The sequence below is a fragment of the Neofelis nebulosa genome, chromosome 12 (genome assembly GCF_028018385.1).
Source record: "Neofelis nebulosa isolate mNeoNeb1 chromosome 12, mNeoNeb1.pri, whole genome shotgun sequence".
NCBI classification, from domain to species: domain Eukaryota; kingdom Metazoa; phylum Chordata; class Mammalia; order Carnivora; family Felidae; genus Neofelis; species Neofelis nebulosa.
The window spans coordinates 1,976,729-2,000,400 of record NC_080793.1 but is presented as its reverse complement, the minus strand read 5'-3'; the positions used below and the strand labels follow the sequence as shown (position 1 = coordinate 2,000,400).

At 67.8% G+C, this 23,672-nt stretch overlaps 2 protein-coding genes across 6 annotated transcripts; one reads left to right on the top strand and one right to left on the bottom strand.

The window, feature by feature from the left end:
* The first annotated feature begins 2,725 nt into the window (after positions 1 to 2,725).
* On the top strand, positions 2,726 to 14,968 carry AGPAT2 (1-acylglycerol-3-phosphate O-acyltransferase 2). The gene is made up of 6 exons (XM_058693572.1): positions 2,726 to 3,018; positions 11,022 to 11,155; positions 11,568 to 11,743; positions 12,072 to 12,167; positions 13,713 to 13,785; positions 14,622 to 14,968. Exons 1-6 carry the CDS (start codon positions 2,837 to 2,839, stop codon positions 14,795 to 14,797), a joined length of 837 nt encoding a protein of 278 aa, XP_058549555.1. The 5' UTR covers positions 2,726 to 2,836; the 3' UTR covers positions 14,798 to 14,968.
* An 831-nt stretch (positions 14,969 to 15,799) lies between these two features.
* EGFL7 (EGF like domain multiple 7) lies at positions 15,800 to 23,329 on the bottom strand. 5 transcript variants are annotated; one of them, XM_058693575.1, is made up of 9 exons: positions 23,233 to 23,329; positions 19,568 to 19,689; positions 19,326 to 19,442; positions 18,309 to 18,424; positions 17,989 to 18,084; positions 17,685 to 17,849; positions 16,905 to 16,969; positions 16,215 to 16,415; positions 15,800 to 16,039 (listed from the first exon to the last, which is right to left on the bottom strand). In XM_058693575.1, the coding sequence occupies exons 2-8, from the start codon at positions 19,645 to 19,647 to the stop codon at positions 16,254 to 16,256; spliced, it is 801 nt and encodes a 266-aa protein (XP_058549558.1). In that variant the 5' UTR covers positions 19,648 to 19,689; positions 23,233 to 23,329; the 3' UTR covers positions 15,800 to 16,039; positions 16,215 to 16,253. The 5 variants fall into 5 exon arrangements, with proteins under 5 accessions (XP_058549558.1, XP_058549556.1, XP_058549557.1 ...); XM_058693573.1 differs by having other exon boundaries at positions 16,215 to 16,377; XM_058693574.1 differs by having other exon boundaries at positions 16,215 to 16,377; positions 17,989 to 18,081.
* Positions 23,330 to 23,672: the final 343 nt, after the last annotated feature.

Sequence of the window (23,672 nt, the reverse complement as noted above, 5' to 3'; positions counted from 1 at the left end):
GAGGCCTGAAAACATGTCGGCCGAGTTGAGCTCAGCCTGAGCGCCCCGGGGCAGCCCGGCCTGGCTTGTGCAGGCCCCCCGGGCCCCCCTCCCCGACGCCAGCCGGGCCCCCTGGGACCGCCCCCGCCTCATGCGGGCCGGGCTCCCCAGGCTACTTCCCTTCTTCCCATCCCGCCAGAGGCCCGGCTCCCTTGGGCCTTCTCCCCAGGAGGTGCCCCCCAGAGGCGACAGGGCGCTCATGGGGGGCTCCGCCACCCACCTCCTGCCCCTGCCCCCCTATGCAACCAGCTGCTCCCTAGCCCGCTTCCCTGATCCTGCGTGATCTCTGAGACACCCCCCTCCTGGGCTTTCGTCCTGCCCCCCCCCTTACTTCCCCCCAGGGCAGGTCTCTCCAGACACAAGTGGCAAAGTCAGGAGTGGCCCCTGCTGGGCCAGCCTGGGCCACGCGCTCATTTCATCCCAGCCGTGCTAGGTGGGGTTAGTGTCCCCATTTTACAGACTAGGAAATTGAGGTTCTGGCGCACTGGGTAACTTGGGTGTGAAGCCAAATCTTGGGACTTCGACGGTTAGGCGCCCCACCCCTGTTCCAGCTGCCAAGTGGTGAGGAGGGGTCACACAGTGCTCACTTTATCTTGGCTTCCAGAAGCGGAGAGCCTTGGCCCTTCCCTCCAGTCATGCCACCCAACCCAAGAGAGACACGCAGACCACAGGGCCCCACCCTGCCCCGGAGGAAGGAGGCTGTGGGCGGCCTGGCCTCTGTGGCTCTGCCTGTGGGACCCCGCAGGTCCCCGGGGCCGCCCGCTCCCTCTCCCCCTGCACCAGCACCTGGCGCCCAGTGACGTCCCCTCCCCTTGGCTGCGGGCTCACTCGGGCCTCGGGAGGGGGTGCCAACCCAGCCTTGATTATGTCACCTGGTGTCATGTGCTGTCTGGCTTAGTCCCAGCAAATGCCCTGGAGGGCTCCCAGCTGTTACCCCGCAGGGACCAGGGCGGGACTCATGGCCGGGTCACCTGGGCCACCGCGGGAACTCGGGGCACTTGGCAAGTCAGACCAGAGTGTCCCTGCTCTGGCCATGCTCTGGGGAGGAACCTGAGGGGAGTCCTGCCGGTCCCCACCTACGTGGGAATCACCGATTTTAGAGAACATCTCTTTTCTCAGCATCTCCACCAACCCAGAAGATTCTCTGGGGTTTCACTTTCTGGAAACAAAAAGGTTTTGTTAGCTTTCCAAATAGGACGTTACAGGACTGAGTATGTCTTTCAGCCCCCCCCCCCCCCAGCAGACCTCTCGCCAGCCCCCGCCCCGCTTCCCCTTTCCTATCCGAGGAAGAGCCTTTTCTTTTCTTGCGATGCTTCCCCAGGATGAGACTGGGAAGGAGGTGAAAGTGGGTCCCAGCCTCTGTGTCTCGATGAGGACCTGGCACCGGGTCTGGAACCACCACCCCTGGGAGCTGGAAGAAGACGACGGGGCAGCCCCCCCCCCCCGCACCCTCCCCTCCCCCCCCAGCACGTGGCAGCCTCCGGGCAGCAGGTGTGGGACACAGCGGCCGGGACCAGTCTCCCTCCCTGTCACTTCCTGGCTGGGCGACCCCTACCTCTGGGAGGCTGTTGTCCACCTGTAAGATGGTGGACACCGACACGAGGTGGTGGCCCCTCAGACTGGGAACGAGACGGAACCAGGATTCTCTCCCAGGCACTGACAGGCGTAAGGCGGCTGAAATGCTAGGGCCACCTGGGAATGGGCCACCGCACCCACACAGGGAACCCCACCTCCCTTGGAGCCAGAGCTCCCCATTCATCCTAAGAGCGAAGCTTTCGTATTTTGAGCGAAAGCAGGCCAGTTTGGGGGGTGGGTGCCAGGAGACTGTGTCGGTGGCAGGTTGCCTCAGCATCTGAAACACCCAAGGGACCTCTAAGATTGTTCTCCGTGCCCTTGCCAGGCATACGAGTGCGTTCCGGAAATTGCAGGAGACACAGCAAGCACCCTGGCCATCCAGGACAGAAGCACGGGAAGGAGACGTGGCCTTACGACCTCAGCCTGCTCTGTGGGACCATCTGGGCGCCCAGGCGGGGCCCCTCCCTCTACCCCGAGCCAACGCTAAGGGCACCGATGCCGCCAGGCTGGCTGATCCGCTGAGCTGATGTGAACGCAGTCGCCTGATATCTGCTCCTGGCGGCGCACCAACAGTGGGTGAGCGGTGACACACTGTTCCTGGCACGCAAAGCAGACCACCCCCCCCCAGCCCCGCCCAGAAACCCGCCCCATCCCTACGGCCTCCGCGGTGCGCCCACCAGGCCCGTAGAAAGAGAACGCCCGACGGCCGGCCAGCCGGGTCACCCTGCAACTGCCAGAGGGGACCCGAAGGCGCAGATGGCCCAGGCGGCCGTTAGTCACTGGGGCGCCTGGGCCGTGGCGTCCTTGGGTCGCCTTTGGAGCTCCGGTTCCGGGCTAAGGGGCAGCGGGGACGTGGGGGGACACGAGGAGGGGCGGGGCGGCCGGGGTGGGGGTGGGGGCCGGGCGGCGGTGTCGGGGTCCAGGCCACCGGGCTGCGCGGCTGCGGGGCTGGGACGGGGGCCGCGCCGCCCGGAGCCGCGCGACCCGGGGGAGTGTGACGGGACGGGGCGGGGCGGGCGGGGGCGGGCCGGGGCGGGGCGGGGCGGGGCGGGCGCGCCTCACCTAGCCGCTTCCTGGGCGCGCTCGCTGCCCTCTCCGCCCCGCCCCTGCGCCCTCGCAATAAGAGGCGCGGGCGCGGCGGGAGCCCGCCAGCCGCCGCCAGCCCGCAGGTCGCCTTCGCGCAGGGGGGCCGAGGCGGGCGCCGTCGGGGCGCGGCGGGGCCATGGGGCTCTGGCCGTGGCTGACGGGGGCTCTGCTGCTGCTGCTGCTCCTGGTGCAGCTGAGCCGCTCGGCCCGGTTCTACGCCAAGGTCTCCCTGTACTGCGCGCTCTGCGTGTCGGGGTCCACCCTGGCCGCGGTCATCTGCCTGCTGCGGCACGGCGGCCGGACGGTGGAGAACTTGAGGCAAGGGGGCCGGGGGCTCGGGGGCCGGGGAGGGGGGGCTCGGGGACAGCCCCGGGTGGGGCGGAGCGCCGGCCGCCGCCCGCTTCCGCTTCCCTAACTTTCTTCTCGCCTGTCCCTCCTTCCTGCCCCGCCCGCGCCTCTCGGGGCTCCCCGGCGGGCGCGCGGGGGCGCGGGGGGCCCCGCGTCACAACGTCGCCGCGCCCGGGAGCCCTCCCCCGCCCCCCCCCCCCCCCCCGCGCCCGGGGACGGCCGCCTCGGAGGTCTGGGTCTCCCGCGCCGCCGCGTCCTTCCGCCCCGCCAAGGGCCCGCGGGACGCGCGGGACGCGCCGGGGGACGCCGGGGGGCGGCGGGGGGCGGCGGGGGGCCGAGCGGCTCCGGGCGCGGAAGGACGCCGGGCCCGCTGGGAGCGGCGCGCTCCTGCTTCACCCGCGGGCTGCGGGGCCGGCCCCGGGGTGGGCTTCGCCGGAGCGCCGTGGAGTCTGCGGCGCCCCTGTCCCCTCCGCACCTCCTCCTGCCTCCGCCCCCTGAACGCACCTGTGCTCCGACACCTCCCCTCCGTTCCCTTCTTCTAAGGTACGAGGCTCCCTGGTGGGAAGGAAGGGTAGCTTGGGCCCCGGGGTCCAGCCTCAAGCCTGGGGAAGGAAGGGAGCGGCGCCTGGAACTTTTCTCTGGACAACTCTGGGAGCCGGGCGGTGCGGTGCTGCGGGCTGGCGGGCGTGGGGTGGGGAGGAGAGGTCAGGTGGGGCCTCTCCGGGCCAGAGGCTAAGGGGGGGCAAGGCTGCCTGAGCAGGGGCGTCCTCCTGCCCTGTGGGATCCCAGGCGTGGCTTTCGCTACCATTTCTGTCCGTGGCTTTTGCAACAGCCTCTTGGCTGTGACCTGCCGTGAGGATATTTGGTCTCTGAGGTCCCTGCCCCCTGTGTGGTTACAGGGCAGTTGGTGAGGGTTGCTGGCTTGCTCCCACCTCTGTCCTTGTCCATCCAGGCTGCCGGGGCCGGCCCACACTTTGTGGGTCCTCAGGCCCTGTCTTTCGGGGGTGGTGGCTTCCCGTGGTACCCGGAGTAGGCGAGGACTGGGACTGGAGGGCGCTCAGTGGGTCTCTGGTCCCCCGCCCACCACCACCAGAGCCCAGACAGGCGTCCACGGGAGTGCAGACCCCAGGGACAGCCCGGGGGTGGCCCTTCCGGGCCGTCTTCCCTCGTGGGGAGGGAAGGGCAGGGCCTCCTTTGGGGGTGGGTCCCCAAAGCTGGGCCCCCACCACTCCAGGGCAGGGGTGCCTGAGGCTGCAAATGCCTGTGACGGCCCGGCCCCTTGCAGGGGCCTCCACTGGGCGCAGGAGGAGAGGTGTGGGTTCAGGGACCCACAGGCCGGGGGCCTTCTTGGAGGTGGTGCTGCCTGGCAAGAGCCGGGCCAGGGGATGGCACCTCTGGTTCTGAGGCGGGGGGAGCCCCGGGCCGAGCTGTCCCGGGGCAAGGGGGGGGGGGGCAGGCGGGAGAGCTGGGCCCAGAGCAGGTTTTCAGAAGCGACAGGAGGCAGGGAGGTGGCCCTCCCCTCCCCCCACCTTGTGTCATCAGGTGGCCTCTTTAGAAGCAGCTTTCTTGTCTTTTAAAAGGACTGACTCAGACTTCAAAGCTGCCTCCCAGGGGTCACATCAGAAGCCACCAGTCTCCTTTCTGACTTGGTGACTGGACCTGGCAGGCTGGTCACACTAGGACTGGGCCTGCCCTTGGCCCCACCCCCCCGGCTTGGGTCTGCTCTCCTTAGTCCCAGTGGCCTGAGATTCTGGCCCACTCGGTGTCCTCCTCAGGACTGTAGAGGCTCTGATGGTGGGGGGGGGCTTCCTGCTGCCCTCCCCTCCCTAGGGCAGCCCCGGATCCAGGCTCTGCGTGGGGGGGGGCACCCCAGGATACTGCCAGGTAACGGCAGGTGCTGTGTTCTCCCAGGGAGAGACCACAGCCTCCTTCCTCTGGATCGTCAGGTCCCACAGGGGTGGGTCACAGGGATGTGAGCCCCTGGCAATAGTGGGGGCACTGGTGGGGCATGCTGTGAGGAGGAGTTCCCCGAAGGGGCGGGGTGGGGGGGGTTGCCCCAGGACGGGACCCGGGAGGATGGAGCGGGGGTGCCAGAGGGACGGAGCACACAGGCTCCCTGCCCCCTCACCACAGGCCCCCATGGGGCTGGGACATGCCTCGTCTTCACTCACCAGCTTGTCCTGGAGCCCTGAGCACCCTGGGTGCCTGGCTGCTCTGCTCTCCAGCCCCGCCCTGACTTCTGGAAGAGGCCACCTTGCCTGAGGCCACAGCCTCTACTCCCGTCTCCTGTGGGCTGCTGTACCTCCACTGTGGGGACGGGCGTTATCCTGTGCCTCACTTGACTGCTGAGGAGTCCGGGGTGTGACCGACACCCGCAGATATAAGGCCTGCACAGTGCGGGGGGGCGGGGGAGGTGGCCGCCCAGGGTCCCGGAGTTAGACATGGCGGAACTGGGGTGCCGACCCGCTGGGAATGACTCCCAAGAGCGTGTTTTGTCTTTTCCCTCCGTGCCCACCCAGCTCTGCGGGGCTGGATGCCAGGCTCTGGGCGCTGGAGCCCTGGGGGGGACGGGGGGGGCAGCCCTGCTCTGCCAAGGAGGTCCCCAGGGAACCTTTGCCTGTTGGACTCAAGTTCACAGGGTGCGGGGAACAGTGATGGGAACAGAAGAGCTGAGGAGACCCCGGCCCGGCTGGGGGCTGAGACTAAGAACTCCTCCCAGGCCGATTGTGCCCTGTTGGCTGGGGTGGGTGGAGTTATTAGGTCGTCTTCCCCATCCTGGGAGGAGAGGCCCTTAATATACCCATTTGACAGAGAGAAAAATAAAGCTTTTCTGTGCCGCCTGTGTGAGAAGTAGGTTCCGCCGCAGGGTCAGGAGATCCTGGTAAGAGCCGCTTAACCAAGAGGCTTTACTCTTTTGTGCATCGAGGGAGACCAGAGCCGGGCCGCCCAGGTCCACGGAAAGCTTCCGGCCCCTCCGGCCCGTGGCTCCGCCGTTCTCGGGGTCCGGGATGCCGCTGCTGTGGCAGGGCCGCTGGGGCTTGGCCCGCGTGCTTCTGCGTCCATCCGAACTGTCAGGATCCAGGTGGCGTAGCTCTTAGCTTCGAGGAGGTGGGGGGTGGGGGCAGCGAGGCATGGTTTGTGCAGCCGATGCGTTGTTTCGGCCGGAGACCGGGGGCTTATCGATGCCGGTCAGGGTTTGAACCCAGAACAGCCCAGCCTCTTAGCCAGCCACTCGGTGGTCCTGCGGGGGGGCACGGAGGGGGGCACGGTGCAGTCGGGAAGTCATGTGGCACGTGGGCGCTGGCCAGGGGTCCTGGTGTTGCGGGAAGGTCTGCCTTTGTTTTTCTTGGGGTAGGACGGCCAGGGGCAGTGTCCTTCCCTGGATGTGCTGCTCGGAGCCCTGGAGACCCTGCCTGGGGACTAAGAGCTTGCCGGCCCCCCCTCCTTCCAGCCCCCTGGTGTGCACCCCATTCCCACACAGCCCCTCCTAACACCTCTGGGCGTCCTGCTGCACAGGCTGGAAACCCCACCCCACCCGGCCCCTGTCCCCTCCTTGTGCTCTGACACGTCGCACACGTGGAAAACATTACTGCCCTGCCAGGTGGCCTCTCTGGAGCCTCCTGTCCCCTGAGCAGATCGATGGCTCCATGCTGCCTTCCTGGCAGGGCTGTCCCCCAGATGAACCCTCGGAGACCTCGCTCTCGGGGTGGCGGCGGTGGGGGGGGGCCGACGGGTGCAAACCCAGAGGGTTAGGCTGCGGGCTGGTGCACCTCCCGCCCCCAAGTCTGGGGCTGGGGGCAAAGGTCAGCAGGCAGCCTGGGGCCGGCCTTGAACTTCCTTCCAGCTGCTGGAGCACAGTGCTGGCTGGCTGGGTGGGGGCGGGGGGCAGGGGGAGGCTGTCACTCTCATCCCCTTTGGATTCTTACCTGCTTGCGACACCACATTTCACTTTTCAGTTGCTCCCAGGGTCGCAGCCTCCTGGGCTCAAGGTCCACACCCTTCCCCTTTCACAGGCAGACGTGAATGCTTAGTGAGGTCAGGTGCATCGCCCAAAGTCATGGCCAGAGAAGGGAGCCAGGATCCGGATCTGCCTCACCTAGAGCTTGCGAAGGCCCCACGTGTCCTCAGGCTAAGTGCAGAAGGTCTGAGGAGCCTGGGCTCCCCTGGGGCACTGGACGGATCTGTGGCGTCCTAGTGCTCAGAGGTTAGGTGGTTCTGGGTTGGGTAGAGGGCTCCTGAGAAAGATCCAGGAAGGGCCAGGACAGCCCATCTATCTGCCCGATGAACCATCCTGCTCCCGGGGGCCACGCGCCATGAGGTGGAAAGATGGCACCTGTCACCCACCTGGCAGCGGGCACCTACCAGGCCACCTGGGCTCCACCTGGGGAGGTGGGGTCACGGAGTTGGGGGCTAGGGATGGAGAACAGCCCCCAGAGCTGTGCGGCCGAGTCCCCGGGGCCAGCACCGGGGACACCTGGCTCCCAAGAGGGCGGCCCCCCTACGCTCTGCGGCTGGCTGCCGGAAGGGCCCAGTGGGGCTGGGCTCAGGACAATGGCGGCTGCTTTGGGCTGGCCGAGTGGGGACAGCGTCACTTCTGCCTGGGTGGTGTCTACAGAGCCTCAGGGAGGGGAGGGAGGCCTCACAGCAGCTTCTGGAATTCGGTCTTGCAATCCCGAGTCTTCACCCCCGCCTCCCGCTTGCCCTTTGCCTGGCGTCTTCTGCTTGTTTTCCGAAAACCGGGTTAAGAGTGGGTCCCGGCCCACCTGGCGTCCCTGCGCTGTGACCTTGGGCAGGCGGCTTCACTGCTGAGCCTGGACTCCCTCCTCCGTGGGGTGGACGTCCCGGGCGTGCCCACCTCGCGGGGCTACTGTCTGAGCCGAACGTGAGGGTTCCCATCAGGCCCTCGGCACAGTGCTTGGCACGTGCAAGGCGTGGGGGAGGGGCGTGCCCACCTGCCACTGCTCTCCGGGGGTGGGGGGAGCCCCGCTTTCTGTCCCTGGAGGTGCGCGGGGGGCACCCGGAAGCGTCCTCGCTTTGCTTCCTTCACGTTGAGAAACTCTTAAACCGTTCACCTCGCTCACCGCTTTTACGGAAAACCTTGGAACGCGACGTGACGTGACATCAGGAGAGGGAGAGGTGGGGGCGTGCTGCCTCCAGAGACTATGCTGTGTCCCCGGGGACGCACCGGTGCCTCCTCCAATCCCAGCGTGCACCTTGCTTTGGCAGCCTGCCCGGGTCACGGCAGCTGCCGAGTGTCGTGGTGCGTGTGTGTGTGTGTGTGTGTGTGTGCGCCCAGCACGCTGCCTGAGGTCCGCACACGATATTCCCTGCAGTTCTGGAAAAACCAGTCCGCAGCCAATGCCTTCCAGTAGATACAAAAAGAAATCCTGGCAGAAAAGGGAGAGAAGTCCTGGAGACAGGCAGACGCCGGGGACGGCCACATCTCAGTGGGGGTGTGTCATTGCTACCGAGCTGGACGTTTAAGAACGACTAAGGTGATGAGTTTTATGTCACGTGTATTTTACCTCTATTTTTTTTTTTTCAACGTTTTTTATTTATTTTTGGGACAGAGAGAGACAGAGCATGAACGGGGGAGGGGCAGAGAGAGAGGGAGACACAGAGTCGGAAACAGGCTCCAGGCTCCGAGCCATCAGCCCAGAGCCTGACGCGGGGCTCGAACTCACGGACCGCGAGATCGTGACCTGGCTGAAGTCGGACGCTTAACCGACTGCGCCACCCAGGCGCCCCTGCCTCTATTTTTAAAGAGAGGGAGACAGAGAGATACAAAGGGAGAGAGAAGCGGGCGGGTGGCTCCACCAGAGAGAACGCCGTGCACTTGCAGGTGTGGCCCGAGACCCTGTGCGGCGGCGGGAGGCGCCCCGAGTGAGTGGGGGTCTCCCTGGCCGCCCTGCCTAGCGCCCCGCGAATCCACCTCTCCCTGGGGCGGGGGACACCTGGACGGCTGCCGTTTTCTGATTCGGACCACCCTGGAGGGGCGCAGGGCCGGCCTCAGGATCCGATCCCGGGAGAGTCACCCGACTTCCTGGTGGCAATTTCCCATTGCCGGGCAATGCCGACCTGCCCTCCAGGCCTGGCTGTGCCGGCCGCCCGAGGGCTGATGCCGATTCCCCTCTAGATGCAGCCAGGGTTCTGGTTCCCATGTGCTTCGCTCTGACCGCTGGTGAAACGGAGGCTTTTGCCTGTTTACTGGCCATTTCCATCGTTCCTCTTTGCGAAGCACCTGCTCGTGACCCCTCCTTGTCCCCTCGGTCCTCACAGTGACCGAGAAGTGGTCTTTGCAGCTAAGAAACTGGGGCCCGTGGAAGGCCAGCAGCTGGCTAGCGCAGCCCCGGAGCGGGAAGGGATGTACGGGCAGGCGTGGCCTGAGCTGGCCGAGGCTGGCAGGTCCGGGGAGGGAGGTGGCCTAATCACCCCGCCCAGCAGCCCCACGTTAGCTGCTGCGCCTCCCTGGGGCTCAGTGTCCCCCTCTGCAACACGGGGCAGCTGGGTGAGACACAGCTTGCAGACGCACGGCCAGCCCTGAAGCCTCAGCTCACAGGGGGCCCCGGAGGAGTCGGACCCACAGACACAGGGAGTGGGAGGGAGCGGGGGGAGGGTCGGGTCCGTGTTCAGTGGGACAGAGTTGGGTCTGGAGGGTGAGGTTGTTCTGGGATGTGAATGTGCACGATGCCGCTGGGCTGTGTGTGCTTAACGGCAGTTGAGACAGTACATTTTAGGTCATGTGTGTTTTACGACGATTTAAAAAACCGGAGTCTGGCTTTGAGTCCAGCGCTGAGTCTCTGCTCTCCTGACAGCCATCCCTGGGCCTTGGGCGGTTACTTCACCCTTCTGTATAAAGCGGGAAATCCCTCCCTTCCCATCAAGACCATGGACGGCCTCCGCTAACTCAGGGGCTGGAGGGCGCCCGAACCTTCGGGGAGAAGGAGACACTTCTGGGTCAGGAACCCTTGGGTCCGTGGGGGCACATGTTCAGTCGCCTGCCCCCCCTCCCACCCCCGCAGGGGATGGGAAAGACCCAGGGGCCCTGCAAGGAGTTGACATGACACTGAGCCTCACGCCTTGGGCTCCGTCACCCCCAGGACCCCTGATGGGTCCCTTCCGGGGTACGAGCAAAGCGTCCCAGGCCACTCTGCCTCCCTGTGTTCTCCAAGGCCCGCCAGCACCTGCAGACACATCCCCACAGACATACCCACTCACACCCGCCACGTGCTGCTTGGAGGCGGCCCCTGAGGGTCCCCGATGCTCCAGAGCAGCTACCCGCGGGGGCGGGGGCGGGTGGTGTCCCAGGCCTGTGTGCGTCCTGGCTCCCTTCCTCTCTCGCCTGTGCCCTCGGGAAGTTTTTAATGTTTATTTACCTTAGAGAGAGAAAGAGAGAGAGAGAGAGAGACAGAGTGTGAGCAGGGAAGGGGCAGAGAGAGGGAGACACAGAATCTGAAGCCGCCTCCAGGCTCTGAGCTGTTGGCACAGAGCCCGACGCGGGGCTCGAACCCACGAACCGCGAGATCACGACCTGAGCCGAAGTCGGACGCTTAACCGACTGAGCCGCCCAGGCACCCCTATAATTATTTTTTAAATTTTATAAGTAATCTCTACACCCAACGTGGGGCTCGAACCCACAACCCTGAGATCAAGAGGGGCACGTTCTGCCGACTGAGCCAGCCAGGCGCCCCTCCACGTTGGGTTTTTAGTCGCCGACACAGCCAGGAACCAGACCCAGGCTGGCCCTGGGGGCTCTCAGCCTCCAGCCTCCTTCCAGCTGAGTCCCCACTTGGCTGAGCAAGCAGGGGTGTCGGGGTGAGGGCGAGGTCACACGGGCAGGTCCCTGGAAAGCAGATGTGGAAGTGGGCGCCCTCCCCTTTGCCAGACAGAGGGCAAGCCGGGGCTCCGTCTGCCGTGGGGATCTCGGGGCCCCTGCCAGCGGGGCCCTGCTCAATGATGCTGTCTCTCTCTAGCATCATCAGTTGGTTTGTCCGGACCTTCAAGTACCTATTCGGCCTTCGCTTTGACATAAAGGGCCGCCAGAAGCTGGAGGTGGACCACCCGTGCGTCATCATTTCTAACCACCAGAGCATCCTGGACATGATGGGTAAGGCGGGGCCGCGGAGGGGCTGGTGGGAGAGCTGGCCCTTCCCAGCTGCAGGCCCAGCCCGGGACCCTGCCCTGGTCTCTGTGGGGGAGATGCTTCAGGGAGGTAGAGCCCGGGCCCGGATGAGCCGGCGGGCGAGGGGATGCTGACCCGGGCCAGCGGGACCCGTGCCTCCCTGCAGCCACACAAAGCTGCATGTGTCTGACGCTGCGCATGGGGCGCTGACGGCTGGGAGTGCCGCTTCGCTCCCTCCCTTGGCAGGCGGGAGGCAGGGGCGGCTAGTGGGAGGGCATGATCGGCCCGGGCCTGTTGGTGGTCAAGGCACGGGGCTGGCACTCTCCTCCTTGGGAAAGATGGCTGCCAGGCTCTGAGCACGGCCTCCACCTGCCTGGTGTCCCATGGCCACCTGCAGGCCTTATGGAGGCCCTACCCAAGCGCTGCGTGCAGATTGCCAAGCGGGAGCTGCTCTTCACGGGGCCTGTGGGCCTGATCATGTACCTCGGGGGTGTCTTCTTCATCAACCGGCAGCGCTCCAGGACCGCCATGACCGTGATGGCCGACGTGGGCGAGCGCATGGTCAGGGAGAATGTGAGTGTGGGCGGGGTGGCCGCCGGGGACAAGTGTGTGGTGAGGGACAGAGTGAGTGTGGGCTTGATGGCCCGCGGGGGGCAAGCGCTGGTCAGGGAGAGTGAGTGTGGGCGTGATGGCCGCCGTGGGCAATCGCGTGGTCAGGGACAGTGTGAACGTGGGGCTCGGGCCTGCTCGGCACCGCACAGGCTGCCACGTTGTCGTGCAGAACGGCCCGTCGGGAGCAGTGCCTACGCGTTAGCGGCGGTGGTCTCGGCCGAGGAGCGGGGCTCCTTTGGAGGGGACGGGCTGTGAGGTTCCGCTCCAGCTGCCCCTCTCTCCCCTGCAGCTCAAGGTGTGGGTCTACCCTGAGGGCACGAGGAACGACAACGGGGACCTGCTACCTTTCAAGAAGGGTGCCTTCTACCTGGCGATCCAGGCCCAGGTACGCCAGGGCAGCACCCTCTCCGGGGAGGGGGGCAGGGAAGCGGGTCCCGGTCGGCTTCAGGCGGAAGGCGACTGCCTGGCCACCGCCCCTCGGCACCTGCTTCCTGACCCGTGACGGAGGGCATTTCTTCGGGCCTCTTCACCCACTCTGAGCACTAGGGCTGGTGGCTGATCGGGTCCAGTGGGCAGTGGGACTCACGCTTGTCACCGGGGCGCCCGTGCCTGGAGCTCCAGCACCCCCGGGTTGGAGCTGGCCAGGCGAGGGGCCCCCGCAGGGAGGCCGGGGTCGGCGTAAAAGGCAGAGGCGGCGGGCCTGTTTGCTGAGCGCCCGGGAAGGCCGCGTGCTCGTTGGGTCCTGCAGAACCGCTGGCTGGAGTGGGATTTCGGGGGCACCAGCGGGTCCAGAGGGGCAGGGCTGGGCAGAGCCAGAGGCGGGCCTGGAGAGAGCGAGCTGCGAGCTCTGCGCTGGGCCGTTGTGCTCTGCCCCAAGGCGCAGTTTGTCCAAGGGGGGCTTTGGGGTGATGCTGGGAGAACTGGGGGCGCATCCGTCGGCGGGGCAGGGTCTCCTGGTGGGGAACGGGCGCCCTGTCCCACGCCCTGTTGGGGGGTGTTTGTGTAGGGGAAAGTCATCGTCTGGGGTCAGGGGAAGGGTGTTCGTGTAGGGGAAAGTCATCGTCTGGGGTCAGGGGAAGGGGCTGTCCTCCTGCCCAGTTGGGGTCTGGGAGGTGGCCGGGCAGGGGTCTGCTCTCCTGATCTCCACCTGTGCCGGGTGGCCTCTGGCGCCCCCTGGTGTCTGGCCCCGAGCACGGCTCGCAGGGGCTCCCAGCTCACACACCGGATGCGCTGGGTGCATGGGGCCCAGGGGCCCGGAGCCCGGCAATGCCTCAGCAAGGCTCTTTCAAGCCCTGGACCTGCGGCCCCTCCAGCTGGGAGGTGGAAGGCACTCCTGCCACATGCCTGGGGCCGATGTCACTTCCCTGGGCTGGTGGCATGGGAGAGAGGGGTGGTGAGAGAGGGGACACTGAGGTGTGGCAGAGCTGGGGGGAAGACGGCCTCAGCCAGGAGGTTGGGCATCTTCCCCTGTCCTCTCCCCTGGTTAGAGCTGCACCGGGATGGGGGAGGGGTGGGCCCAAAGACCTCAGTAACCTCCTGCTAAACTGGACAGGACACCCTGAACCCCGCCCCCCCCTCCCCTGGGCCATCAGCACCGTAGGGGCACCGATGTGTATCGTAAGGACGTGTGCCAGCCCAGGAGGCTTCCTGGTGGAAAGGAATGCTTGAGTGAAGATATGTGGGATGCGTTTACGGAACTCTGGGCCACCCAGGGCGCGAAAGGTGTCCCCGGCCCAGGGGGGTCAGTATGCAGAAGGGCCCTGAGGCAGGTCAGCACGTCTGTCCTGCGGCCATGGCACTCCCAGGACCTCCTCAGGCTGAAGGCAAGCGGGTGGCCAGGCAGGGCTCCCCAGTGGCTCATTCTTGGGGCTCCGGGTGGGCAGGGGTGGGCTCCTGTGTGTCCTCAGGCACCGTGGCTTCCTGTCCACAGGTGCCTATCATCCCCGTGGTTTACTCCAGCTTCTCCTCTTTCTACAACTACAAGACGAAGTTCTTCACCTCAGGTAGTGGGCACCCCCCCCCCCTCCACCAGTCCCCACACTCGGGCATTGCACCCTCGGCCGCTAGGACACCCAGAACCCCAGTGGGATAGTTCCCGTCTCTGGGAGGCTCCTCTAGGCCAGACCCTGCCCCTCCGTGATCATGTGGTGAGTGGAGAAGGCAGGCGGGAATCTGGAATCCCAGCCACGAGCTGAGGTGGGCAGTAGTGGGCCCATTTCCCAGATGAGGACACGGAGGCTGGCAGAGGGTGGGGTAGGTGCCCGAGTTCACACACACAGGCCCAGGCTGGGCAGCGGCCTCCCAGGTACCCCTGCGCCCACCAGCCAGGGAACTCGGGGCCGCTACCCTTCCTTCCAGACCCTAAGTGTGGGCACCCGGTGCCTGGGTGGGAGGGTGGGGCCAAAGGTTGAAGGGCAGTGGGGGGGGAGGAGCCTTGCTGTGTCCCGCCCCCAGATGTGAGACTCCCGACCACCTAAACCATCACGGGGGATGAGAGCGCGATGGCGGGTGTGGGTGCCCGGGAGGGCGCAGAAGTGTTCAGCTTGGCGGGGCTGTTAGGGGCGCCTAGAGCCGTCAGAACCTGCAGAGCGTGTACCTTGGAGCTTTGGTTGTGTCACTTATTCTCCGTTAAAAACCAACCATCTGAGACCAGGGTGTCCAGGAAAGAACCCAGCCTGGTGGGGCCTTGGGAGGCTCCAGGGAAGGCCAGTGGGCGGCCGAGGAGCAGGAGGAAGGGGGCGCGGGCGGCGCGGGAGCCAAGAGAGGCCGCAACCCGGGCGCCCGGACAGCAGGTGCTGGCGGGGGCCCCCAGGCCACTGATGCCCCCCCCCCCCAACAGGAACGATCAGGGTGGAGGTGCTGGATGCCGTCCCCACCAGTGGCCTCACCGTCGCTGATGTCCCCAAGCTTATGGATAGCTGCCACCAGGCCATGAGGACCACCTTCCTCCGCATCTCCAAGACACCCCAGGAGAACGGGGCCACCGCAGGGCCTGGTTCCCAGCCCGCCCAGTAGCCGAAGCGGGGCAGGACCTGGGGGCAGGACGGGGCCGACCGGGGGCAGGGCCTGACCGGAGAATGGACCGAGGGACCTCCTCCCCTGCCCCAGCTGCTAAATGTCACTGTGTCCTGCTCCTACGGGGTTCTCCCAGCTTTGGTTTGGCCCCGGATGCAGGCCACTGCTTCCTGTCACGGGCCTCGGATCCAGGCCTCCGATGTCCCCCCGGGGAGAGTCAGCTGGACCCTCCTCACGGAGCCCACCCTTGGGCCTCCCGGAGGATCTGGGAGCAGGCCTGGGCCCAGACGGGCTGGCGGCCGCAGGGTGGATGGCCGGCGCTGAGACACTTTACCCTCCTGCCTGGGCCTGCGGGGTGCAGAAGCGGGGTGCAGGGCGGGCCCTCCGGGAGAAACGGGACTCTAGGTGGGGGCCAGACGCCCGGTCCTGTGCAACCAGGGCCTCACGGAGAGCCAGAAAGCAGAGGTCCTTGCTCCACTGGCCTTGGGGAGCAGGGCGGCCGCCCGGGCACCGCATTCCGTTTTTTATAAAAGAACTCTCGCAAGTGCCTGGTGACTTGTGATCACTCGGGGGGCGGGCGGGACGCCACAGCCCTCGGCTCCCGTGCGCCTAGCGTGGGAGCCTCTGCCTCCCTGCTCCAGGGGCCAGGCCCACGATCAGCCTGCATTGCTGTCTTCTGTGGGTGGCAGTGTCCACCTAACTGGGCTGTGGGCGTCCCGGGGATCTGGGGAAGGAGGCTGAAGATCTGCTCTTTGCCCCCTGGGGGTAAAGCCAACTTGCCACCTAGAGGCTACTTTCGCCTTCCCGGAAATCACCTGCTCCAGCCCCTGCCGCAGAGGGAGGACCGGGACCCTCTATAGGAGGCTGTAGAGAGGGGCTGTGTGGCTGCAGCCCCCTGCCCTGCCCCACGGCTGCCACCTTTCCCTCCCCCCAGGCAGCAGGCGTCCCCTCCCCCCAGGCAGCTTCAGAATGCCCTCCACAATCCACCAAGGACACAGCGGCTCCTGAACCTTCACTTTATTCTGACACAGATCACAAGGGGCCCCCCGATGTGCTGCCCAGCGACAAAGACCCTCGTACCTTCCCTCCGCCATGGGCCTGCTGGCGGGGGTGCAGAGGTGCCGGCCAGGCGGAGGCTGGATTCATAGCTAGGAGGAACGAATCCCGCCCCACCCAGCACCGTGGTGACCGGCTCTCGGGAGCCAGAGCCGGGAACCCGTCACAGCTCCTTCTTGCAGGAACCTGTGGGCGGGTGAAGGGCTGAGCTCAGAGGTCAGTGCCCCCCACCACCTCCCCCCCCCACCCCCGCCCCGGGCAGGGCTGCCCCACCCCGCCCTCTGGCCCCAGCCCCCAGAGCCCTCAGGCTCCCAGGGAGCTCCGTGGGTGGGGAGGTGGGCACCGGGACCCCGGCACTCACAGGACCCCAGCTGCTCCTCCAGGAAGGAGATCTGCTCACTCAGGGAGTCGATGCGGTCCAGCTGCTGGAAGGAGTGAGCCAGGAGGCTGCCGGGGTCGGGGAGCCCGTGCTCCAGGGCCCTCGAGGCCAGGCTATGCAGCGGGGCCAGCACGAGCTGCAGCTTCTGTGGGGCAGGCAGAAGGTACCCTCTCTGCTCCGCAGCTGTTAGGGAGCACTGGCCGGTAAGGCCTGCCGACGCCCACACCCAGCTCTGCAGGGCCCTGGGTATTTGCCCGAGGGAGCTTCTGGGCCAGGAGGGCCAGACAGGGGGGCACAGGGGGACACCACATGGGCCAGTCCAGTGACAGTCCCCAAGGCCCAGGGTCCCGGGTCAGGGGATCTAGGAGGGGTGGACCAGAGCTTTCCAGGGGTCATCGAGCCAACGGGCCCATGGAAAGACGGCAGGGACAAGGGTAGGGGTGGACCTGGGCTCGGGCCCTCTGCCCGCCTGAGGGGGCGTGGCCAAGCTTGGTCCCTCCTCCCCTGGGGCTCCCCGGCATCAGCCCGCTGCCCCTGCCAGGCCCCGGCCGTCAGTACCCAGGAGGCCTCCTTCCCGGGACCACCCCCACCGAACCCCGCAACCACTCTGAGGGTCTGAGCTACGTGACGGGAGACAACGGGGGGGGGGGGGGGTCCCGGCCCAGGCCTCACCTGTTCCAGCACGTCCACCCTTGACCGAAGCCTCCGCACCTCCTCCTCGACTGTGCCGTCTGGTCCTGGGGAGATCCCGGTGCTGAGTCGGGCAGGCCCAGCCCCACACCCCAGGCTGGCTCCTCACCTCCCCCAGGAGACCTCCCGGCCTCCGCCGAGCGTGGGGCACGGGTCTGGAGACGGGGGCTCAAGCCCCAGCGGTCACAGACCCAGCTGCCGTCGCGAGCCCACCCCTACGGCAGGCGCCCAGGCGGGCCCGCAGACCACCTCCGCACACCTCGGTGCCCCCCGCCCCGGCCCCCACGCTGTGCCAGGGGCCCCGCGGTGCTGAGCGGTCCGAGCCGAGGTCCACACTGCGCTCCTGGTGCCAGGCTGCCGACAGCGCATTATTACTCACGGTACGAGTTTGAAGTGTCACAGCGCGTACCAAAAGTAATAATGTCCCGTCGGCAGCGGAGGTGTGGGTCTCCCGGCTGCCCGGGCAGGGGCCGCGGAGAGGACGCGGGGTGGGGGCCTTCTTCCGCTCTCTCGGCTGAGATGAGGCCCCCTCTCGGCAACCCGTCCCGTGATGCGCCGGGGGGGACGGCCACCCGCCTTTCCCCTGGGGAAGACCCCCCACTTCTGCCCGGGTCAGGGAGATGGCCTGCCGCCCGGGGCTGGCTGCCCCCACGCTCGCGGGCACAGATCGGCAGGGTGACGCCCAGCCCCCTCTCGGGCCCTCCCTGTCCCACCTCCCAGCACAGCAGCAAGGACGTGGGCGGGGGCAAGGGGGAAGCTTACCTGTTGTGGGGTTCGGGGCTAGCCGGGGGGTCCCTCTCTTGGGCAGGCAGAGGGCACCATCTGCGGACGGGCTGTGCCCCTCCTGACACCGGCACCAGTAACTGCCCGCGGTGTTGATGCAGTGCTGGGGGCAGGGGCCCCGTCCGGTACTGCATTCGTCCACGTCTGCGGGGAGAGGGGTGTGGGCAGGGAGGGGCACCCACACTGAGCCCCCTTAACACCCGCCAGTCGGCAGGCCACCCGGGACACCCAGGGTGGTGTCCACAGGACCCTTCCCCTCCGGAGGGACGGGAGCCAGCCTCACCTGTCTGGCAGGTGTCACCCTGCCATCCTGGAGGGCAGTGACAGTGACCGGGCCGGACACAGCTCCCTCCGTTCTGGCACGGGGGCTGGCATACTGCTGTTGAGGGAGAGGCCTGTCACGGACTGAGGGGGGGCCCCAGGGCCCTGCAGGGGTGGCAGCCGGGGAAGGGGCGCCGTGCAGCAAGGAGGCGCTCCACTCAGGCGAAAGCAACAGGTGCTCTGCCCGGGGTCTGGAAAGGGGGATGGGGTGTGGCATGACCAGGCCGCAGGAGCAGTTGGCTAACTGGCTGACTGGGTGCTGTGGGGCCCTGCACCTCTCACCTGCTCCACAGGCCCTGGGGAGTCCACTGGTCCTCTTCCAGCCGGGGCAGCAAGCGTAGCGAGGCCTGGTGGAGGCCGGCCCGGGGCTGCGACGGTAGGCAGTCCTGTAGATGGTCCTGCGGGGTGTGCGGGGCCAGTGGGGCGTCAGCAGACCCGGGCTGGTCCTCCCAGCTCTTCGCCGGCCTTCCCTCCCTGGGCGCCGGGCCCCTGGATGCTGAGGGTGCCCTCCTGGGCCAGCACCGCTCAAGCCCCCAGTGCAGGAACCACCTGCGGCCTGGGATCCTGGATGCCCAGCCCCGCTCCGAGCAGGCCCAGGAAGGGGTGACTCCCGAGTGGGGCTTTGCCAGCCCCTCCTTGGCCGGCCCGCCCAGTGGCAGGTGCAGGGGACAGGGCCCCACCCCTCGCTGGGCGTGCATCTCAGGGTCTCAGCCTGGGCCCCACCCACACTGCCCCCACCTTCCTGGCCAGCTGGGGGTGCGGGGATATCCCACAGGGAGGTCTTTGAGAACCCCCGCAGAAAGCAAAATCTTTTTTAAGGCGAGTTGCCAGCCGAAGACGGGAGACACGCCCCCTCGTGCTGGCCACTGGGATGTCCTGGGTGTGTGGGGGCAGGGTCTCTGTCTGGTGACCACTGGGGCTGTCACGGGGAGAGGGGGACCCACTGGGGCTCCGAGGCAGGTGTCGGGGAGGCAGGCATCTCAAGCGGTAAGAACTTGTAGCCAGCCATGCCGGGAGCGGGCGAGCCCCCCTGAAAGCAGAGGGGAGCAGGCAAGATGGGTGACCCCCTCCGGAGATGGGGGGGCGGGCAGGGAGGAGATGATGTCTGAGCTTAACCACAGCCACGGCCCGGGACCAGGACCGGCCTAAGTCGACAGGGACGCCGGCCTCTGCTGTCCACTCAGTGAGTCCTTTGACCCCTCTGGGCCCGGGTTTCCCAGCTTGGGGCGACCCGCCCTCCTGGGCCTCAGGGTTTACGTGTGGCAGATGGGGGCCCTGCCGGGAGCGGGGGGCACTCACCGGTAGGTGCTGCAGGCTCGGTGCCCGTCACAGGTGGTGAGGTAGGGCTGGTACGCCCGCTGCACAAAAGACTCAGACTCGGGGCCCCTGGGAGCCCCGATGGCACACACCCTGCGGCTACGGAGGCGGGGGGGGGGGGAGCAGCGTGTCAGCCCGGGGCTCCCGGAGCCCAGACCCTGGGGAGGGGCCGAGGGCTTCTGTGCCCACCCCGCCCCCCCGCAGCGGCCAGAGGGCCGACTCACCCAGGCCGGAAGACGTGCTCAGTGCCACCCACTGCCAGCACCAGGAGCCACCCCAGAAGCAGCTCCCTGGAGTCACACATGGCCCGTGCGTCCCAGCGGGTTGGCCTTCTCCTGACGGTGGCCTGGAGCACAAGGCACAACCCCCTAAGTCCCTCTGCGGACCCCTCCTTGAGCCCGTACCTCTGCGGGCGACGGCACCCTGGGTCTGTGACACCCGTCCCGCGCAGCCGCTTCGCCAGCAGGAGAGCCCCAAGGCCAGTGCCAGCCCCGTCCTCCCCCAACCTGTCTCAGCAGGTGAGGCCGGCCCTTTGCCAGTCACAGGGGCCCAGGACCAGAAGCCGGCACCCTCACGGTGGGGGCGGAGGCACGTTGGTCTGGGTGAACCGTGAAGGTGTCTGCGGGTCCAGCAAAGTTCACCTGGGAAGGTGGGGGCCCAGGGGGAGCCTCTGCACCCGTTCTAACTCCCTGGCTAGCGCCCTCCTTGTCCTGGCAGGACAGGACCAATCTCAGTCTGCACACGGGGCGTTAGTGAGCAGAGCTGGAACCCAGCCCAGCTGGCTTGGCCCTCGGGCCCTCGGTGTCCTCATCTGCCAAATGGGGAGCCAGCCGTGGGGGGGGGGGGGGCAATGAGGGTACAGGCGCTCAGCATGCGGGGGCCATGCGGGAGCCCTGAGAACGGGGCAGAGCCTGCGTATAGGAGGGGGTCACTCCTACACTGGGGTCTGACCGGTCTGGCCCAGGGACCCCAGGACAGCGGGTCGGGGGGCACTGGAGGAGCCCTTCCCACATGCCAGTGGAGCCAGAGGCCATCCCTCTGTGCTGTGGATGGAAGTCAAGGAGGCTGGGAGAGCATTCCTGGGAATGTGAGAAACCCCAGCCCAGAATTACTGGTCTACAACCTGCTGAGGGCGCTGTGCGGTCTGGGGGGTTACCACCTATGTGTGCAGCCAAGCGTCTGGGTAGACGGGGAGCTCCCCGCCCCCATGCTCCAGGCACCGCACCCGAGGCCCCCAAGGGGCTGGGTCCCACCCAAGTGGGCAGCCCCTGGCCCTACGGGGCATTCAGCAGGAAAGCACACAGGAAAAAGCTGAACTTCTGTGGGGGCAGGAGGTAGAATCGGGGTAGGTCGCCCCCTTCTCTGGGACACCACGAGGGTCTCAGAGGCCCCTTCTCTGGCTCTGACAGCTGGTCCCATAAAGAGTGAGGCCTGCAGAGCCCCACCCCGAGGGGAGAGTGCTACCACAGCTGGTCTGCACCGTCGGCTGGGAGTGGGGTCGGCGCTCTGTTCCCCCCTGCGTCACATGGACCCACGTGGGGCGGGGAGGCAGCCGGACGAGAGTCCTTCCTTCCCGCACCCCTGCTCTTGGTCGGTGGCCAAGCGGGGAGGGCAGGGGGAAGCCGAGGTGCTGGGACTTAGTCTGGGGGGCTGTGTGGTGCTTCTCAGCAGTCTGTGGGCAGGGGCACGTCCTGTCAGAGCCAGGGAGGGGGAGCTCGGGAGTGGATCCTGGGGGGGGAGCACAGCACACCGTTAGGGGGCACACTCCTGGAGGTCTAGGCAAGCACGAGAGGATGGGAGCAGGTGGCATTGGGGAGCAGGCCAGGCCCTGGGAAGGCAGAGGTGGGTCAGAGAGCTGGGCAGGAGCCCAGCAGGGGCCCACAGACCCTGTGCCCCCCCCCCCCCCCCCCCGTGCTAGGTGCCTGGTGGGGGGGGGCGGGGCTCAGTTCTTGCAGATGTAACTGCCCCCCCACACACAGCCGCCCCAGCACCTCCCCTGCTCACGCTTTAAAAGAGGAGAGTCAGTGTTTGAAGTCATGTTTCCTCCCGGGCTGGGGGAGGCCGAGGGTGCTGCCTGGCCTGTGCTAGGCTGGCAGAATGTCATTTCCCTTCGCGGTGACAGCCCAGCTGGGGCGGAGGAGCCAGGGCGGGGGTGGCCGCAGCGACTCAGGTTGCGAAGCGATAACGTCCCACCCTCCCGGAGGGTCAGCGTGAGCCCAGCCCACTTCCCTCCCACCTGCCTGCGCGGCATCCCCGCAGCGCCCACCCGGGGGAGGACTGGGTCCGCAGAGGGAGGGGCCCGACTCGCCGCAAGGCGACGGCCCTGGGTCCCCCTTCCACCGAGAGGGGTGCCCTGGACATTAGGACCCTGGGAGGGCGGAAAGGCGGGGTGACGGGGCACCGGGGAAGCGTCCTCTCAGCCGCCTGCCCCTTGCCTCCCCTCCCCCTGCACGCCGGCCCCGCGGGGGGTGGGGGTGAGGAGGGAGAGACACGGGGTCTGGGGCCCGCGAGGCCCTGAGTCAGGCCCTGGGTCGGGGTGGGGGGGGCGACGCTCGGGGCCCAGACGCGGGTGAGGGGCTGCGACGCCCCCCGCCCCCCTCGGGCCCCCGCGCGGCCCGGCTCGTCGCCTGTTACCGGCAGGGGGCGCCCTTTCCCGAGGCCGCCGGGCCCATTCTCCGGACCCGGCGCAGGATCCGGGCAGGGCCGGGGGTCGCGTCCCCGCGCGGCAGCCCCGGCGCCCCCGGCCCGCTCACCTCTCGACTCCCCGCGGTCGCTCCGCGTCGCCCCCCAGCTCCGCGCGCGCCAGGGCCCCCGACCTCCCCCGCCCCAGCGCGCAGACCCCGCCCTCGGCGCTCCCCGCGCCCCCCGGCCCGGCGCCCGCTCCCTCCGCACTCACCGCCCGAGCCGGGCGCGCACGCGCCGCCGCCGCCGCCGCCGCCGCCGCCGCGCCGAGGGGCCCCGGCCCCGCCCTCCGCCCCGCCCCGCCCCCGCCCCCGGCACGCCCCGGGTGGGCCCCGAGGCCCCGCGCCCGCCCCCATTGCGCAGATGGGGACACTGAGGCCCGCGGCCAGGGCGCCCCCCACCCCCCACCCCGGGCACGGCGGTGAGTCAGCCCGAACCCGGGGCTTCGGACGCGCACCCGCTGCGGCGCGCCGCCCCTCCCGAGCCCGCTCCGAGGCCCCGCGGCGGGGCGCGCGGCCGCAGGGGACGCCGGACCGCGACGCCAGCCAGCCGGGAGGCCGCGTGGGGAGCCCTCGACCCCGCAGGCTGAGCCCCAGACGCTGGGGATGGCCGTCACAACGGGGTGGCCAGCTCGCTAGGCACCGGGGCTGATTGAAGCTGGCCACTACCTTGCAGCCCCACGCGGGGTGGACATAATGACCCCGGTGGCCCGGAGACCCCGTACTTAGACCAGAGCCCGGCTGGATCCTGAGTGTGACACTAAGCGACCCTCCCAACCAGAGTGCCAGGTCAGGGGGCCTGCGGGACCCCCACCGGGCACCCCCCCTCCGTTCAGGACAGTCAGGACCACCCCTGAGTATTCCTCAGGCCCCCAGGGAGCCCCCGCACCCGAATCCCACCGTCACCAGCGGGGACTCCCGGGCTCCGTTTCTGCGTTTGTAATGAGACTAAGGCAGCCCCAGGGGCAGCAGTGCCCAGTGCAAGACGTGGCTCACGCAGCCGGAACCGGGTGTAGATATGCCCCACCTGGGAGCGCTGGTATTAGTGGGTCATTTCTGGACCACGATTGTCACGGCCATCATCATGCGCGAGGCGCGGTGGGGGCTGGGGGGGGGGGCGCTTGAAGCAGAGCCCGGGCCCTGGTCACCTAAGTGCACGTGTGTGTGGGACACATTCCCAGGCACAGCCAGACCCCTTGTGGACTCACCTGGAGGAGGGGGCTCCGTCATCCCCTGGGCTCGCGTGGCAGCCGCTCTTCCGGGTGGCGGGGGCTGCCCGTGCTTCCCTCGTGCTGAGGTCTGCAGGTCAGAGACATAGCGTGGGTTGGCGCACAACCTTGGTCACCCCGATGTCCGGGGGCTGGGAAGGGGGCCAGGCTCCTTGCCCCTGTGGGGCCTCAGCCTGCATTTGCCCTAACAGACTCTACCCCCGTGATGGCTGAAGCCAGATGCGTCTTTCCAGTTCTGCCTGTGCTCCCACCGTCAGCCTAGAGACAGACCGGCCTTGGGTCCCCGCGGGCAGGCTGCTGGGGGAGGGTCCTGCAAACTCCTGGGCGCGGCGAGGGCTCCTTGCAGAGCCAGTGGCTGTGGGGTGTCTGAGCATGGCCCACTCTGGGGGGGCTAAAGGAAGGGAGGGACCCCACGTGCC

Excerpts from the sequence above, each read along its gene's own strand:
- AGPAT2 (XM_058693572.1), top strand. The coding sequence starts at position 2,837 with ATGGGGCTCTGGCCGTGGCTGACGGGGGCTCTGCTGCTGCTGCTGCTC. Across the intron at positions 11,156-11,567 it reads GAGCATCCTGGACATGATGG|GCCTTATGGAGGCCCTACCC; the intron begins GTAAGGCGGGGC and ends GGCCACCTGCAG. Across the intron at positions 11,744-12,071 it reads AGCGCATGGTCAGGGAGAAT|CTCAAGGTGTGGGTCTACCC; the intron begins GTGAGTGTGGGC and ends TCTCCCCTGCAG.
- EGFL7 (XM_058693573.1), bottom strand. The coding sequence starts at position 19,647 with ATGTGTGACTCCAGGGAGCTGCTTCTGGGGTGGCTCCTGGTGCTGGCA. Across the intron at positions 18,425-19,325 it reads CGAGCCTGCAGCACCTACCG|GACCATCTACAGGACTGCCT; the intron begins GTGAGTGCCCCC and ends CACACCCCGCAG. Across the intron at positions 18,085-18,308 it reads CCCCAGGGCCTGTGGAGCAG|CAGTATGCCAGCCCCCGTGC; the intron begins GTGAGAGGTGCA and ends CTCCCTCAACAG.